This window comes from Alternaria hordeiaustralica (genome assembly GCF_023758085.1).
Source record: "Alternaria hordeiaustralica strain BMP 2776 chromosome Unknown scaffold_44, whole genome shotgun sequence".
Classification (NCBI taxonomy): Eukaryota; Fungi; Ascomycota; class Dothideomycetes; order Pleosporales; family Pleosporaceae; genus Alternaria; species Alternaria hordeiaustralica.
This window is the reverse complement of record NW_026056816.1, coordinates 87,924-104,477: the sequence shown is the minus strand read 5'-3', so window position 1 is coordinate 104,477 and position 16,554 is coordinate 87,924. Positions and strand designations below refer to the sequence as shown.

Below are 16,554 nucleotides of genomic sequence, written 5' to 3'. Positions count from 1 at the left end.
ACCACTACACCAATACACCTGCCGCAACAGCAAGAAGACCACTCGTGGAAGCAACACTGCAGCAGTCGAAGACCATTGTCTGCTCGCTAATCTGACACGCGAACGTCATAAGAACTTTCAGGGTACTACTGCACCTCAACCCTACACACACGCACCATCTCGATTCTTAGCAGCACATTCACTTCGGCTTTTCGTCATCGCTTATATTCGTAGACAGACCTAGATTTTACAACACAAAGATTTTTGCGAATACAATCCAAAGCCCGACAATCCCGCCCACACTGCGCAACCGTCGCGATGCCTCTGAACAATGGCGCCAAAGCGGCGAACGAGCACCTCATTTTCGTCAAGAACGTCCCCGGCTACATCGAGACAGACGAGTTAAAACGAATGTACGAAAGCTACAATCCGACAAGCCTTAAGAACGTCTATCCGAATAGCAATGTCACCACAATCGTCGTCGGCTTCCGCACCAAAGCCGAAGCAGCGCGAGCTCAAGAGGAGACAGACCAGACGCGCATAGCAAACGTCATTCTAAAAGTGGAAATGTACAATCAGCGGCAGTCAGTGAGATACCTGCGGGATCAAGGGCAAGCGAGTCGGCCGCTGGGAATGGCGGAACAGGACGAACCAGGATACTTCGACGAGCCAGCGCAAGAAGACGCACCGGTCTTTACACCACCGCTGGAACCATACGTTGCGAGAGATCCCGCGGCGGCGCCACAGGGTACCACGTGGGCTGACATCGCTGGCAATCGAGCTGCTCCGGTCAAGCACACGACCAAGCTAGAAGGAACAGACAGCCCAGCGACTGTACCATCCACACCCAACTTCACACCTCGCATGCCAATAGCTGTACCGCAGAAGCTCCCGCCCGGTCAACCACAGCCAGGCAGCTCACCACCCCCAGCAGCCGTCTCACTAGGACACAGCACTCCCGAGGCCCTGACCATCCCGCCGGCTGTCACCGACGTTAGCACCGACAGCGGCAGCGAAGCCACCGATGAGACCGATGAGAATGAAGAGCACGATAGGATGATTAGCGATATCGCGATCTGGCAAGCGACTGCACAATGGGCGAATGAGACCGTCGGATACCAATCACCGGGTCAACAAGTAGAGCCTCTCGATACTACAGCGCGGATCCGGCAACGACATTGTCGGGACTGCGTGTTTTGTCAGATGCGGAATCGCTCTTAGGGGGAGGATGAAGAGCGACGAGACAAGCCTGAAGAGACGGAAGGTGCTCTGGCGTCTTGCGATGCGGATACTTTGGAAGGGCTGGAGAGGGACTTGAAACTCGTATTGGGGGCGATCTGATGAATTTTTTTGGACTTTTGTTAGATCAGTCGCGATAGTCGGAGAATCAGAAGCTTGTGAGACAAGTCTTATCCTGTGGATGTAATTTCAGTGATGAGTAAAATAAGTGAGCCAGCACGATAGGATAGCGAATGCTTGCGAGGGGAACAAAGACGCGTCGCGCATTTGGCAGCGACGACGCGACGGATGCACGGGTTAGCTTGATCAACGTCATCGTGGCTTCCGTTCGCGTTAGCGCACCTGCGTCGGGGCTTCTTGCCCGGTTAGCCATCCTCAATCCATCAACCTTCATCGCTTTCATCATCAGATTCATCACAGGCGTGCAAAACGTAGATACATTGACCACATTGGTTTTTCATTCTCAAGCCCGTCAAGAGCTCTCATTACCGTGTTTTACGCTACTCCCATATTCCAATGCAAAAGCATGCGAAAAGAATCTGCTGACAAGGACTTGCAGCTTTTCATGAGCTCGCGAAGAGCTTTACGTGTCTGAACTCCATTCTACCCATATCGCAATCCCGACCAAAGCGGGAGAAACGTTTACCGTGAACATCCAACACCCCATATACCCCATATCGCGAGGTCACTCTGCTCCGCTCGTCTTAAATGGATTCTCGTCGCACACCTACCATGCTCTTGTCCGATGGTACCCAGGCTGCTTTGTCGCCGGTGCAGTTGCAAGGACCGGGCTCACTGCAGCAAGCGTGTTGAGATTGGGTCTAAGATGGTTAGTTGACTTGACAACGAAGAAGGATTTCAGCGAACATACCGATAGGGGCCCATGCTCTAGATCAAGCTGTCCGGATTGTCGCTCCCTAGCTAGGGCTGCCTCAGCAGCTGATGCATCGATTTCAGCTTGAAGCTCTTCTAGTGCAGCCTCAGTCTTCGCCTGAAAACGGCGCATGTATTCTCTCAAGAAGAACAATGCCGAGTCCGGATACAGCGTGCCCCAGATGGTTGTATCTTGCGTAGCGCGGAAAGTCCTTATCTCTGCCATGTTGATGAGCGACACCCTGTCGCCTGCCTGCGAGTCCTGGCACTCTTGGACATGCACGACAGGAAGCCCATGAACGTTAGAGTTGTCCAGTCCATCCGGATACAGTACGCGCATTGTCTGGGCAAGCTCCCCTGGTGTCAATTTCGAATCGCCGTCGCCGCCGTGTCGGGTCATCCTCAAGCATTCGAGACTCGCGTCCTCTTCATTCTTGAAGAGAACCATCCAGGGCGCGCCCTTCACACAATAAAGACCGTCGAAAGTTGGGAAATAGTCTGACCTGGCGACGCTGGCATTAGGGTTCATTGTTTTGTCAGCAGTAACCTCCCAAATGATCGTGCCGGTCTTGATCTTCTTGAGTTTCTCCTCTGATATCTTCTCCCTTACCCATACGCATTCTTCCAGACGTGACATCAGTTCCATCAACTCTGTCATGTCGGGCCTGTCTTTATCTTCTTCGGACGAATCAGATAGGTCGGTAATACGTTGGCCTGTAATGCGATGGAGCAAGGACATCGAGACGGTCGGTGGTACATCCATCTTTCCAGCCGCCGATACAGTGTTTGGCGCGACTGAAGATGCGTTGCTCTCCGGAGTAGCGACGCTAGATGTGTCGACTTTCTTGAACACAAAGACACGATCGCCCTTTGCTGACTCTGATATGATATTAGTCAAGACCGCTTGGCTCGCATAGTCGAACTATGACATCATGCGATCGAGTTACTTACGGGGTGGGGCTTGTCCGTCTACAATCTTGACCACTTTGCGACCAATCTCGCGCGGCGCATCCTCGTCATCAGCCTTCCTCTTCCTGCTTTGGCCCGTCATGTCGAGTCGAAGCGTCGTGGCTGTGAGGATTGAGTATTGAGTGTTGGTCACACTGTGCAGCGGACGAGCGACTTCGGGTGGGGGCGGCAAAGGGGATTTGGAGACTGATGAACCCAAGGGTAGCGAGCCGGACGGAGGCTAGTGGCCCGTCAAAGAGAGTTCAGTGGACAGGGGGGCTTGACCGTGCAGTGGATGTTCAAGTTCCTCAATCCGCGGTGTGCGGGCGGTAGGTCTTTCGGGCGGTAGACCTTATGAACGGGTGGTGGAAAGAACACCCGGCGCGCGGTTGAGTGTAAGGCAATCGGTGTGGAGAAGAAGTTATTACCCCCACCAGTAGTTGAGGACCCAGGGCGACTAGGGCTCGAAATGAAGGCCTTAAGAAAGACATCGGTCATAGCGCCCGTACATCACGTGGGGATGCTCAGATCGGTGAATACCTGACTCCTGAGTCTCTCTACCCTGCACTTGCGCAGGCGCTGTTGACCCCTCTAGTTTCGTCAATTCGCATCGTTACTTGGGCATCTGCTGACTCGATATAAAACCACGACGAAAGCACTACGTATAAATTCGTGATACGTTTTACCAGTAGTCGTCCTGATCCGAACTACACCCAATAGCATTTCAAGGCTGGTTCACAAGACGACTGGTAAACGGCGAATTCTTGCGTTTCTTGACTGACGAAGCCACAAAGCGAGTCCAGTACGCAACGCTACAAAGAGGAAAGTGCTTTCTAAAGACGCAAAAGATCAAATTGAGTTTCGTGTCTTTGGTGAATGACTTGGAAGACAGATGAGCTCCTCCGTAGAGCGATATGGTATGCTCTTAAGGGAATTATTCCCGGCTGTCGCAGCGAGTAGGAAACGATGCCTAAGGACAAAGACGTCGGTATGCTCTTTGATGGTTTTGACAAAGCTGCCGGAACCCTCGTGGTACCGTCTTTGTCTTCAGTCTCAATTCATCAGCTCGACCCCAAGCTGGCTCATATCTCAATCAACTCGCGTATGTCATCGAGCGGCGCCTAGAGATAGCCTTAACTATTAGCACTGCCAGCGTACCAATGTCGCAGCATGACGGCGGCCAATTGCCGGGAGACCAGTCGAGAGATACCGAGAAGGAGGAGAATTCCTCGCATTCGGAGCCACCAGCAAGCCCAAAGGATCACGATGCAGGTTCAAAGGCGGCGGGTGAACAGGCTGAAGACCATTTCAAACTTTGGCAGACGGTACACATGGATGAAGACTCCAAGACAAGCTACAAGACGGGCTCGGCTGCGTTCATTGCGGTTCCTGTAGACGGAACGCCGGTCATGGCGCTATTGCTGTCTTTCCAACTCGGTCAAAGGATGTTAAATTGCGTAAAGCTTCAGCGCGCTCACGGAGAGCTCGAGCTCAGCTCCAAAATTGATATTACACGCATCGATAAAAAGATCTCAGAACTTCAACGACTCGTCGACTCCTCCAGCATGGCACTAGCAAAGGCTGAGATGGCAAAGCATACCACTGAACAGGAACACCAAGATGGGTCGGGTACGAGAATCATAAGGATGAGGGAGAGACTATCGAAAGCAAAAGAGGATATCTCACGGCTTCGGCGGGAGAAAGAGGCCATCAAAAAGAAAGAGGAAGACTTGAAAGAGGAGTGGTACAATTGGATGGAGGCTGTTTCTTTGGGTCATGACGACGCTTTCATCAAGGCCGGCATCTTGCCGGACTACGCCAAAGACCAGAATGAAGATATAACGGGTCGTAAATCTTCAGAGGAACAACAACCCGAAGGCGCTGGTGCTTCTATAGAGGCTGGAAAGCCGCGCGAACATCCAGCCAAAAAGACAAAAGGAGCAGAAGCCGAAGGTGTGCCAGCTACAACGCCCGTCATCGAGACCGTCGCAAGAAAAGAAACACCGGCCAGCAAAGAGCTTGTACCTTACGACAAAAGCAACGAACCCAGCGAGGCCCAATTACTGAAGGAGGCTAATATCAGAAGCAAACTCCACGCAGCAAGAAAAGCCTTCCGCGAAGCCGAGAAAGCACACGAGGGCCATCGATCTTCTTACAACCTCGAACTCACCAAGTTCTGCGCACAAAACCCAACCAAACCCTACAACGAATTAGCTCCTATGTTTCCCAGCTTCTTCCTCAGAAACGGACAAAAGCTGATAGGCGAATTACGTGAAGCAGAGCATGCGTATCTGGAGGCAGAGAGACGCGCTCTCGATGCAAACATCTTCTTGATCCAAGATGAACTTATCGAAAAGGATGTTAACCCATACCTGGATCTTGACGAGCTGGACGCGAGAAATACCGTTGGCGACAAACAACCTATTTACAGGTGGCGTCATGTTAAAGCTGGTATGCTCACTCCGCCGTCTATTCATACGATCGATACGTTCTATGATGCAAGCTCCAGTGACGATGGAGACAGTGCTGGGAGTGTTGTAAGTGCGCAAGACGTTGGGGTTCAGAGGATAGAAGACTATCAACCATCAGCACCATCCGCGAACAACATTGTCGACACCAACGTAGCAACACCGGCGCAAGATGAGCCCGAGCCTCTTCCGGTAGATGAACACACCCCGGAGCAGGCGGTCGAACTGAGCAAGCCTGTTGCAAGTCACTATTCAGGCTCGTCTACCGAATTAGCCTCCACAGTAGATGGCGCAGCTTCTCCTGGGGTGGTGGAAAAGCGCAAATTCTGGGGTCAGGTTCAAGGACATGACAGCTTTAGTGTTGTCGATATGCAGGACAAACGACAAAAGATTGATATTTGGCAAAGGGAATGCGCGCGGTGGAGGGCTAGTAATTTACATTTCGAATGAAACGCGTGCTTTTGTCCGTAACTCAAATACTTCATTGGCTCCCGCAACTCCTGCGCTACCAATGTTGACTTTGTCTCTTTCGCAATGCTCTCAGTGAAGATGGTCGCACCGGATCAGGTCACGCGTTGCCTTTCTGGGTTAGTAGAGGCTCGTGATTGGGCCCTGATGTCCCCTCCCACCCGTGGACAAAGGCGCAAATACTTGTACAGCCTTGTCACCTATGCTCCTCATCTCTTGAAGTTACAGCCAGCGCCACGACACTCATCCAGTCATGTCTGATTTTGTCCACCTGGTCAAGATTCCCGGGACGGACACGGTGGAGGGTCTGAAGGAAGCCATAAAAAACCTTGATGAGGAGTGAGAAACCGATAGAATATATCTAGCTACGAATTGTCGGCTGACTTTAAATACCAGAGCACGCGAACTCGACGAGAAACACGCTGAACAAGCTCGTTTGGCGAACGAGGCCATACAAGACCTGAACGCGAAACATCTTGCCTTGCGCGCGTAAGTCACACAAGATCTGAACGAGCGTATCCATTCATACTAACGACTGTAGCACCTTGTTGATGATGGGAGACAAGCAGTGCCGAGAAGTTCTACAAGAGCTTCCGAAGGCGGTTCTGGAGAAACTACCACGTGAGCTCCGCGATATGGTCTACACGGAGCTATACCGTGGAAGTCAGGACAAGCCGTACGAGATTACCGACGGCGACTCCAAGCATCCACACGACCCCTTGCATGAGTTTGCGCCCATAGTCAAAGCATTTCATGAGCCTTACTGGATGGACAAAGAAGAGGTCGGACATGAGTTCGCACGGGAAGCTGTAGAGGTCTGGTACAAGTGCGCTCATCTCTCGATCCATATCAAGCTTCTGCAACCACTCTTGCAAGACGACGATGGCGTCTTGTATGAACAATGGTCGCCTTCGGTCCGGACATGCAACTTCCTTAGGAAATTGGACGTCATCATTGGGCCCGCGACTTTACCGATATATTTGGAAGAGAGTAGGCCGTCAGGTCAAGCGGTAAACATCCGACAGATATGTCGGTCACTCTCCGCCCTATTGGAAGAACCGAGTGTCGCGCAGAAGGAGGGTTTCAAATTGCACATTACCTTTCGATGGGCTATGGAAGACGAGTGGTCTGACTACCTCAAGGCAATCTGCCCAGTGGTCTATCGTTTGAAAGCCCAAGGCTTCCTGGTGTCAGGCAGCCAAGCTTATGGACAGAGCATCTATGCAGTGTGCAGCCACTTCGGCCGAGACGACTGTGAGTGCGAACCCTGGCAACGTGGAGACACTAGCTGGCACATTCTCGATGTCTTTGATTGGTTTGACTGCTCGGAAGAGGAGTGTATGCAGAGGATAGAAGAGGAGAAAGACAAAATCTGGGAATGAAACAGCGGCGATTGGGAGGAAGGCATGGAAAGTGAAGTCGTGAGCATGGCGCCAGTTGGTAAATGGGATGGCTGGTGCCCGCCCTTCCCCATAGTCACATGAACTGTAGTTCATCGCATCTAGACGCTTTGTTAGAACAATAAGTCCTAGTAAACACCCTGCTGTGCCGATCATTGTGACATCCTAGCAGCTAGCTGACCAACCGAATGCGCGTGTTGATTGAAATGTCGGCAACGGCGCGTCTAGACGCGTGTATCGTGAGCTGAATATGAGCGACTAGGCGCGAGACGCTAGACGCGCGCTGTGGAAAGACAATCATCTTCAGTAAAGCGGGCGAAGGTAAGGGAAGCAAAATTCCGTTGACGCGTCCAGGAGAGAGTTGGTCACGCCCGTCCAAGATCAACATTACGGCCCTCTTATACTGGCCAATCGCGCTGCCCATCCTCTCGCAACAGGGGTATCGGCCCCCGCAATTGCCGCCCTCATCTTCGCCACCCAAACATCAACACGGGCTTGATAAGGCCTGTCGCATCCCGCGAGTCCCTGCATAACATCCTTCCTGCGGCTATATCTTTTGTTCTGCAAAGTAACAGCGAATAAACATGCCCAAGTTCTTCAAGCGCATCTTCAGCGATGCTTTGTTCCGGAAAGAGCCGGACGTCAGCGACATGCAGCGATCGCGGCGCGTGCTGGTGAGGAGCTCGGGGGGTATGCCGGAGGAACAGACGAACTGGAGAACATCGTTCTTCGATATTCAGGTTCAGGATGAGGAGCGTCGTGCGTTGAGGGATGGGGCAAGTGTAGCCGGTAGCGACATGCATGCCGCCGAACGACCTATTCTAGCACCGAGCCATGAACAAATACCAACGCGCAAGCCGAGTCGTGCGCGGAGACGACTTAGCAAGAGGCATCGGAGACCTGCTTGAAGTGGTGTTGGAGGTATGTATATTTCATGCGACGTCAAGTGCTTGATGCTGACACGTCTCTCTAGAAGGTCATCGCGGCGTCGTTACGACCACATGCTGGCATGATGGAAGTACGACACTATGGAGCTAAAAAGAGATGTGTAATCGTGCACGAGCGACATCCTCCAATGCGATGGATCGTGCCATGATGGAAATGGCTATGATAGTAGCATTTCCTGACACAGCCTGGCAGGTCAGCTACGCACAGTGGTGGGTGCAGATGGATGGATTTCCACATCATGCCATTCCAGATGGAATCCTCTACATTCGTCAGCCCGACTAGCATACCAAATCTCTACTCGCAACGACAGCCTTCTTAGGACAAGACGAAGGATTGATATAATCGGGGCTCGTCACGTGTTTTGCCCCTCATCGAGCCTTGGCTTGTCAGCTATCCCAGGTTTACGGAATGGATATGGATCACTGAACATTAAACGTTGTCTCACTTCCGCATCTCGTCTTCTTTTCTTAAACATCTATTACCTTCTTTTGTTGTCTTGCTATCGACACCTATGCAGCGCCAGCTGGTATTGATTATCTTCTTTCGCCATTCGAGAATTGACTAGCCTAATAGCAAAGGAAAATTCTTACTTACATTTGGCCATCATCTTGAGCGGTACTACCACCTAGATCTGCCTGATCCGCTGACCTTTCCGCTGGCAGAGTATTCTGTAATTGCTATACGACTTTAAGCTGTTGAGAAGGACTTACCGAATAACTCGGAGCTCGACAAACGCTGCGCTGCCTGCTCGGAGCGTTAACGATATGCGATTATATACCTCCCTTCTCTGCCTGCTCTGCATTTCATCGCACAGCGACGCAGTTGGCCAGCGGTGCAAATGTGTGAGTTGAGATTACCTAGGTACGCATCCTCTGAGTACGGCTGATGCATATACCAGGCACCTGGTGATGCTTGTTGGCCTTCTATCAACGAATGGGGCGATCTTAACAAGATACTTGATGGCGCACTTATCCGCAGCGTGCCACCGGGATCAGTCTGTTACCCGTCGAGGCCGGAGTTCGATCGAGAAGCCTGTGACTACGTGACGTCGCAGTGGTTTAACTCGTCATATCACGCCGCGCATCCCGTCAGTATCGACTACCCTATATGGGCAAACGACTCTTGCAATCCAATTTTTCCAAACGGGACTAGCATCACCGGTAATCCACATGCTGAAGTGCAGGGATGTAACATCGGCAACTACCCCGCCTACGTAATGAATGCCACCACTGCCTCTCAAGTCAGCACAGCTTTGGTTTGGGCAAATACAAAGAGTATCCGCGTTGTCGTCAAGGCGACTGGACACTCATACCAAGGCCGCAGCACTGGTTATGGCAGCCTAAGTATATGGACGCACCATATGCGTGGCATCGATTATCTATCTCTTTTCAAGCCCAAGTCATGCCACTCCGAAACTTCATATACTGCTGTTCGTGTTTCAGCCGGCCATACGAACATTGAAGTACAAGAAGAAGTAGCTAATCACGGAATGGCGATTGTAACAGGTGCCAACCCCAGCGTCGGGCTCATTGGGTGGCTCACAGGCGGTGGTCATGGACCGCTTTCGACAAGCTACGGGATGGGGGCCGACAACTTGCTTGAGGCCACCATTGTCACACCGAATGGTGAAGTCGTCCTCGCCAACCCATGTCAGAACCAAGAATTGTTCTTCGCTATACGGGGCGGAGGTGGCGGCACATTCGGCATTATCACTGAAGTCGTTGTTCGCACTTTTCCAACCCCGAAGACTACTGCACATACCTTCCAAGTCCGGTTAAAAGACTCAGGAAGAAGCACGGATTTCTATAAGTTCTTGGGATTTCTGCACGCAGAGATGCAGCGGCTGAAAGAAGGCGGCATGCAAGGGTATTACTTGGTTGTGGGACCGCCTATTGTTCCCACTCTGTCCTTCTCCTGGACATTCTTACTTTACAACGCTCCAAGCGGAGCGGCTGAGCTACTCATGGAACCTATCGAAGCGTATCTGCAGGCGCGGAAACAGGTTTTTGAATGGCAGTCGATATTATCGCACACGGATACGTACCTGGAGATGCACAAAGCCAATTTCACGAACGAGCAAGTCGCAAATGGTGGCTCGGCATATGGGTCGAGATTGCTCAGTGCTGAGAGTCTGACGAACCCACACCTGACGGCGATCGTATTTTCGAAGATCGGCCCAACCGATGATGCCTTTGAGCCAAATGTAAAGGACCTCAGCTCTGGTTGACATCTGTGATCTTGGCTAACATACCCATAGGGACCAGTAACTAACCCACTCCTCATTGGCCACATGATTGGTGCACCGAACGAACCAGCTTACTACCCTCTTCAAAGCAGTCTTAACCCTGCATGGCGGAACACTCTCACGCACTTTATCGTCGCATCGCCGTTCGGTGACACTGCATCCCAAGCCACCATCGATAATGTGTATTCAGATATCACCCGCAGAAAAACCGAGGCACTGCGGCAACTCAGCCCCGACACTGGCGCATACTTCAACGAAGGTGATAGCTATGAGCCGGAATGGCAAGAAGCTTTCTGGGGCGAAAGGTATTGGATGTTGAGGGGAGTGAAGAGGAGGGCCGATCCAAAGAACGTACTTTGGTGCCGTAGATGCGTTGGGAGTGAGGCGTTGGTGGAGACCAAGGATGGGCGGTTGTGTGAGGTGAATGCGGAGAGCCACGACGAGCTCTGAGGCAGACCAGCTGTAGCATTGGTGGCTTTAAGCTGTCGATATCTGGACTTATGAATGATCCGCATCGATTCCTCATGTTGTCAATCGCTGATTTTGAGGTGTTTTCCTCAAAGTGTTGTGCAGTTGGCTTCACGGAAGACCATCTGGACGCCGGAGATGAAGTTATTTCCGGGCCGAGATGGAGCCGCAGGCCACTTAGTCATCAACGACATTGGATCATCAAACGCGCCCCTGTCTCCTACGCGAACGCGGTCTACAACATCGCTCAAGCAGCCGTACTGCGTAATGTTGCAAACGTCGATGCAACCCTATCAGTTCTATCTGAGCAGCTCCACACATCTTCACGTAGATATACCAGTACGGCCCGACCTTTGACCTCGCACCGCGTCCATCCCCTTCAAAATCGACCTCCCATACTCGCTGGTCGATTGCCAGACACAACGTACACTGTCTGATCATGTGGTCCAGGTGATCATGAGATTAGGCAAGCTAGGCATAGTGGGCAAGCTATAAACCGGGTACATGGCGACTTTGGGAATCCCCCTAGACTCGACGCGTCGCATAGAAAGCTTGCGCGACTGCTCCACGCGTACAATGTCAAGCTGGCAATTGGTCAGGGATATGCCTTGGTGCCTCTTTGAACAACACAGAGGCAAAGGGATCCAGGATAAGAAGCCAGCAGCACATCGCAAGCCGGTGGTTGGTCGGAGAACACCGCTTTGACGCGGAGCAAGACGGTGCCAAGACATACATACGCCCAATCTCCAACCTCTTTTGAAAAGATGGTACGTGGTTATCTTCACCGCTCGTTTATGTCCGGGTCTTCTCTTTGGAGAAACGTACGTACAGGCATATCAGGGAGATACCTTTCTGAAAACCTGCTGGTCGAAGAGTCAATGTTTGCGATCATGAGTCGTGGTAGACATGATCATTCAAGGTGCTTTGGACTGCAATGGAGCACTTTGCAATCAGGCATTGTATCCAGGTTGTCTGGGTGTGTTTCGCGGTGTATGACTTCCAGCAGGCATCGTTACATCAAGCTTAACCCATTGAGATTTGGTTGTTGAACACGGACTCCTCTGAGGCCTTACCCACAGACCGTCATCGTACATGAACACGCTTCTAGATTGACTCCACTCTGTTCTCCCAGCCTTCTTTCGGATCCTCGCCTCCAGCCTTTCGATCCTTTCAACGGCTATTCACGTGAAAGACCAGAACGCCTTCGAGCTGACTAGCAACTGAGGGTGTATTGCAAACCTAGAAAGCACTGCCTTTCTCATGCACAGACCTTGGAATTCTCCCAAAGTGCTCATTACACCTCACCATCATCCGACTTTTCCCGCCTTGCGGCCAACTAATAGGGCTAGCTGCACGTTACAGAAGCCCCGCGAGAGCCACTTTCTACTCGCACTCGGGTTTTCTGGATCTGATAATGTAGCGCCGTCGCTCATTGTCATGCCAGTGGCCGGTGATCGGGCTAGGTTATTTTCCTTCGCTCGCTTAGATGTTGAGCATGAAGCTAATGACGCACGCTGCTGCGCACGCAATTGACAAGTGCGGACTCTCTTCCGAACTAATGGCTCAACTACTTGCAGCATGATAGTGCTTGCTCAATTTCCTCTCCGCCGATGTTGTTGTTATTGTTTACGTCAAAGTGTTGTGGGCGCGTAGGGAAACGACGTTTCGTCAAGCGCTGGGTCGCGATGACGGCCGCAACGGGGTTGTCGCACAAAGTGTGCTATCCCTCTGGTTCCATAGGCTCTACTACTATTTCTTTGTTGTTCTCGTTTCCTTGTTCCCCACACTTACACTGGTGGGTTTGAGCTTACCGTGCATGTCATATCGGTCCTTTTGCTACGGTTTCGTCACCGCTCATTCGGTTGAAGGACGATGCGACCAACGCACCTTACACCCCGATCGTGTGGGCATATCCTTGTCATGGTAGTAACTCCTGCCAATTGGATCAATGCGGCGATTTTTGCCTTTGTTATAGGTGTAGCTTTGCGAGCATCATACTGCTTCAGCATTATGTCGCCGGCGGCCATTTATCTGATGCGGATAGGCCACTAATATGGAGTAAGGTGCGATGTCGTAGGTCACTTTCGCCCCACATGCCTAGCTTGTATGTCTCCAATTGCTGGTACCGAGTGTCATATTCAGTGCGTGCGACGTTCAGCCGCTTTTGGTCGACCATATCAGCAGTAACTGCCGCCATCTGAAACTGAGAAATGCATGGAGGCTCGCCTGAGCATACCCCTCTTTCTGCGTCATCAGGCAAAGGTAGGTTCTCGAATACTCGTCTGCGTATGCCTTGTTGCCGGCGCTTTCCTTGTGGAAGCCACGTGCACGGCATATAGCCTTTGGCAGCCCCAATCACTGCTTGTTGATGTTTTTCCGGATCAGCACATTGTTGTCCGGCCATATCAGCGACCCAACACGGTTACGATAGCCAGATTCATGCGTAACACCATCCTTCCGCATCCTTCGCATGAACAACACATCGTCGCTAAAGTTCTGCTTTCTTTGTCTCTGCTCAGTGTCTGCACGCCTTCATCGGTCTGACAGGCTGCTCGTATAGTGGCCAGCCAAAGGATGTCCACGGCATCAGCCAGACCATGAGCTTGTCCCCTGATCCCTCCTCCTTTGTGCATATGCGGCTAGAGGTTGGTTGCATGCAACAGTTTCCCGTGCTCGAGCGAAACCTGCCAGTGCCATGCACATGCTCTCTCGGTGGTCAAGCGAAGACAAGGCAGGGCTTTCAGCCTGAGGTCCCGCCACTTCGGTCTTTTCACGTCTTGCACGGGGTGGCCGCCATCTACTGCCACACTTGCTTCAGGTATTTGTCGTAGCTTATCCGTCATGTCATGCTTCACTCTGTCATCGAATACCTTGCTTTGACTAAGACGTGTGACCCGTGGAGTGATTTGTGATGTCCTCCCAGGCAATCTTTCGTCATCCAGTCTGCGCTGGTCTCGGCATACATGAACGTTCTCATCCGCCTTGACCAACCATATTCTTCTTACGCGGGGACATGTAACCTGGCTGGCCAGAACGACTTGACCCACCGTGAAGCGGCGCCCACCAATCCGCCTCCACACAGCTTAGCCTCGTCATGCACAAAGAGCGCCGGTGACCGCAGCTCCGGCCCACACAAGCACAGCACTCGCTCGTCTCGGGATCAAAATTGCGTGCGACTTGCCATCTAGTTCCATCGCTGCCCATGTACTCGCGGCGTACCCAGCATCGCCTTGCTCTCACATGACGAGAAGTATGCGCGGAGTGCCGCGTAGCAAATTCCAACGTCGAGCCTTGATGAGACTGAGGTTTGCGTACTCAAGGAGCGCAATTCTGGGCATTTTTGCATGCCAGGACCATAAGAGGCCAAGTCACAGCGTCAGAGAAACCCAAAAGAGGTGGAATCAGCAACGGGTCGATTGATTGCGCAACTATTTGCAAGGTTACTTATGGTCGCAGCAGTGGCCGCAGTTGTCATGTTAATTGTGATGGCTGGTGTGTGGTTCCGTGCACGACGCAAGTCCGTCGTTGGGCCGGATGACACCACAAGGACACCTCGCTTTCTGCATCACTCGATGTACGCTCACTTTGCCGCACTCATGCCATGGATGCCCAGAACACAGTTGAAGAAGATGGTTATGAATTTACAGCTCAATCTAACTGAGAGGAAGCAATTGGCTCGGTAATGTGGAATTGTTGCCTTGTTCGACGGCAAGGCAGACTGGTTGAGTCGACTTACGAAAGCACACTGCATCATGTTGCCACTGCATTGACTACACAATATGCTCAAGCCTTGTTTGCCATCCTTTTGGGCTCACCGGTAAAGACGGTTCTAGTGAAGAAAACCTTCCCATAGGCCCGGTGGAAGCATCCCTCGCTGAGTATGAGCGGAAAGGCAGGCGAGCCAACGCGGATGTTTTCGTAAAAGCTATGACAGATGGCGAGACAACGCCAGGGATACGGCTTCTCCTTTGCTCAACCATATACCGCTCGCCACGTCAGAGGATCTCCGATGGGGCATGCTTTGGCTGGTTCTAGTGTGTGTCCGGGGGCCCAGATGATTACCGTGATATGCGATGGCGGCTTAGGTTCCGCATTAACTTCACGCCATCCTGTTATCTAGGATAGGAATGCCTGTCAGCGTGCAGGGCCTAGTCAGTCAACAACGGACCGGCCACGGGCAAAGTCAGCCGTTGAGTGGGGATATCGATCAGCTGAATGAAGGACCCAGTCCGTGCTATGCAACATGCATGCGGATGTTGCTAGCGTTCCATCCCAGTGGCGATGCTGGGTGACCAGGTGCGAAGGCGAAGACGCATGTCTGCAGCAGAACAAGATAAGGTGACTGGCCAACAGCGTTTCGAGTCCATAGTGGAAAGACCGGCATGTTGTGTGTCAGCCAAGCGGTAAAGGTGAGGATCTCTAGTGGACGCAAAAAACAGCCGAGCACCATCGGTGAAGCTCAGTGATGCTACACAGGTTGATTAGCGTGACCACAAACGGAAAATTTGGGGTCGAGCATGTAGCGTAGGAAATGAGAAATGCCCGAAGTACCGTGACCACATGGCGTACTAGTGCGTAAGGAGACAGCGATGCCCAACCGCAGGCGACGATACTGCTTATTCTCCAGGGCCTGGTCAGTGCATCTTGTAACGGTTGACCATAGCTCGAGGTGAAGGGAGTGGAACCTAGAGACTCTCAAGGTTGGCCCGTGTATTGCCTGGTGGCATTTCCACTGAGGTACCAATAGCGGGAGCCATTGGCCAATCGCTTATTGGACCCAGGAAAATATTCTTGAACCGGACTGTAACTCGGCATACACCAAGCAGCACGTGATCGTATCTCGGTTCACGAATGCTCCATCTCATATGGCATAAGAGGCCCGGATTGCTCGACAAGGACACACCATAACGACCCCAAGCGCCAACTAAGGCGTCTTGACAAGGAACATGCGGGATTTTCGCATCTGGAACAAAGGGTTACGTGGTTGAGGAAGCCACGACACGTTGATCCCCTAGCAAATGTGATAACTGTCTGCAGCTGGAAACGCCGGCACGGCCTAGGGTATCATTTCAGCCCGTCTCCGCATTACTCTAGCGTCAGAGTAAGAGGGATCCGTGAATCGTAGCGATATCGTTGGATGGAACCGGGTGGGGTGCTACCACGTCGATGAAAGGATAGGCCACGGCATCAATTTATGGCCTGACAGCGAAGCGGGCTCGGGTTCGATGGATGGCCGGCGAGGCCGGCGAGAGGAGTTCGTTTCGAAGGATAAATAGCGGTACGCTGCTGCCAGAATATCAGTCTCTTCACACTCAGTCCAAAGATCTCTTCCAGTCATTGACCATAGACTCTGATCCTCAGCCATCTTTTGCAACACCGGGCTTGACCAACAACAGCTCTCTTGGGTATAGACCATAGCCGTCTTTGCCAAAGCCCTCCTACCATCCAACCATTCTGTATGTGTCTTTGAAGCTCAAGGTTGAGGTGACCCCTGAGCTGACCCACTTCCAGGAACGCG

The 16,554-nt window shown here is 52.0% G+C and overlaps 5 protein-coding genes across 5 annotated transcripts; 4 read left to right on the top strand and 1 right to left on the bottom strand.

Moving 5' to 3' along the window:
* Positions 1-297: 297 nt before the first annotated feature.
* On the top strand, positions 298-1,200 carry J4E84_010657 (uncharacterized protein; the record flags this gene model as incomplete). The annotated part of the gene is made up of 1 exon (XM_049393212.1): positions 298-1,200. One exon carries the CDS (start codon positions 298-300, stop codon positions 1,198-1,200), a length of 903 nt encoding a protein of 300 aa, XP_049239067.1.
* A 745-nt stretch (positions 1,201-1,945) lies between these two features.
* Positions 1,946-3,142, bottom strand: J4E84_010656 (uncharacterized protein; the record flags this gene model as incomplete). Its single annotated transcript, XM_049393211.1, has 2 exons — positions 1,946-2,970; positions 3,043-3,142. The coding sequence occupies 2 exons, from the start codon at positions 3,140-3,142 to the stop codon at positions 1,946-1,948; spliced, it is 1,125 nt and encodes a 374-aa protein (XP_049239066.1).
* A 1,163-nt stretch (positions 3,143-4,305) lies between these two features.
* On the top strand, positions 4,306-5,957 carry J4E84_010655 (uncharacterized protein; the record flags this gene model as incomplete). The annotated part of the gene is made up of 2 exons (XM_049393210.1): positions 4,306-4,311; positions 4,362-5,957. The coding sequence occupies 2 exons, from the start codon at positions 4,306-4,308 to the stop codon at positions 5,955-5,957; spliced, it is 1,602 nt and encodes a 533-aa protein (XP_049239065.1).
* Positions 5,958-6,228: 271 nt separating this feature from the next.
* J4E84_010654 (uncharacterized protein) lies at positions 6,229-7,357 on the top strand (the record flags this gene model as incomplete). Its single annotated transcript, XM_049393209.1, has 3 exons — positions 6,229-6,314; positions 6,372-6,464; positions 6,517-7,357. The coding sequence occupies 3 exons, from the start codon at positions 6,229-6,231 to the stop codon at positions 7,355-7,357; spliced, it is 1,020 nt and encodes a 339-aa protein (XP_049239064.1).
* A 602-nt stretch (positions 7,358-7,959) lies between these two features.
* On the top strand, positions 7,960-8,283 carry J4E84_010653 (uncharacterized protein; the record flags this gene model as incomplete). Its single annotated transcript, XM_049393208.1, has 1 exon — positions 7,960-8,283. One exon carries the CDS (start codon positions 7,960-7,962, stop codon positions 8,281-8,283), a length of 324 nt encoding a protein of 107 aa, XP_049239063.1.
* Positions 8,284-16,554: the final 8,271 nt, after the last annotated feature.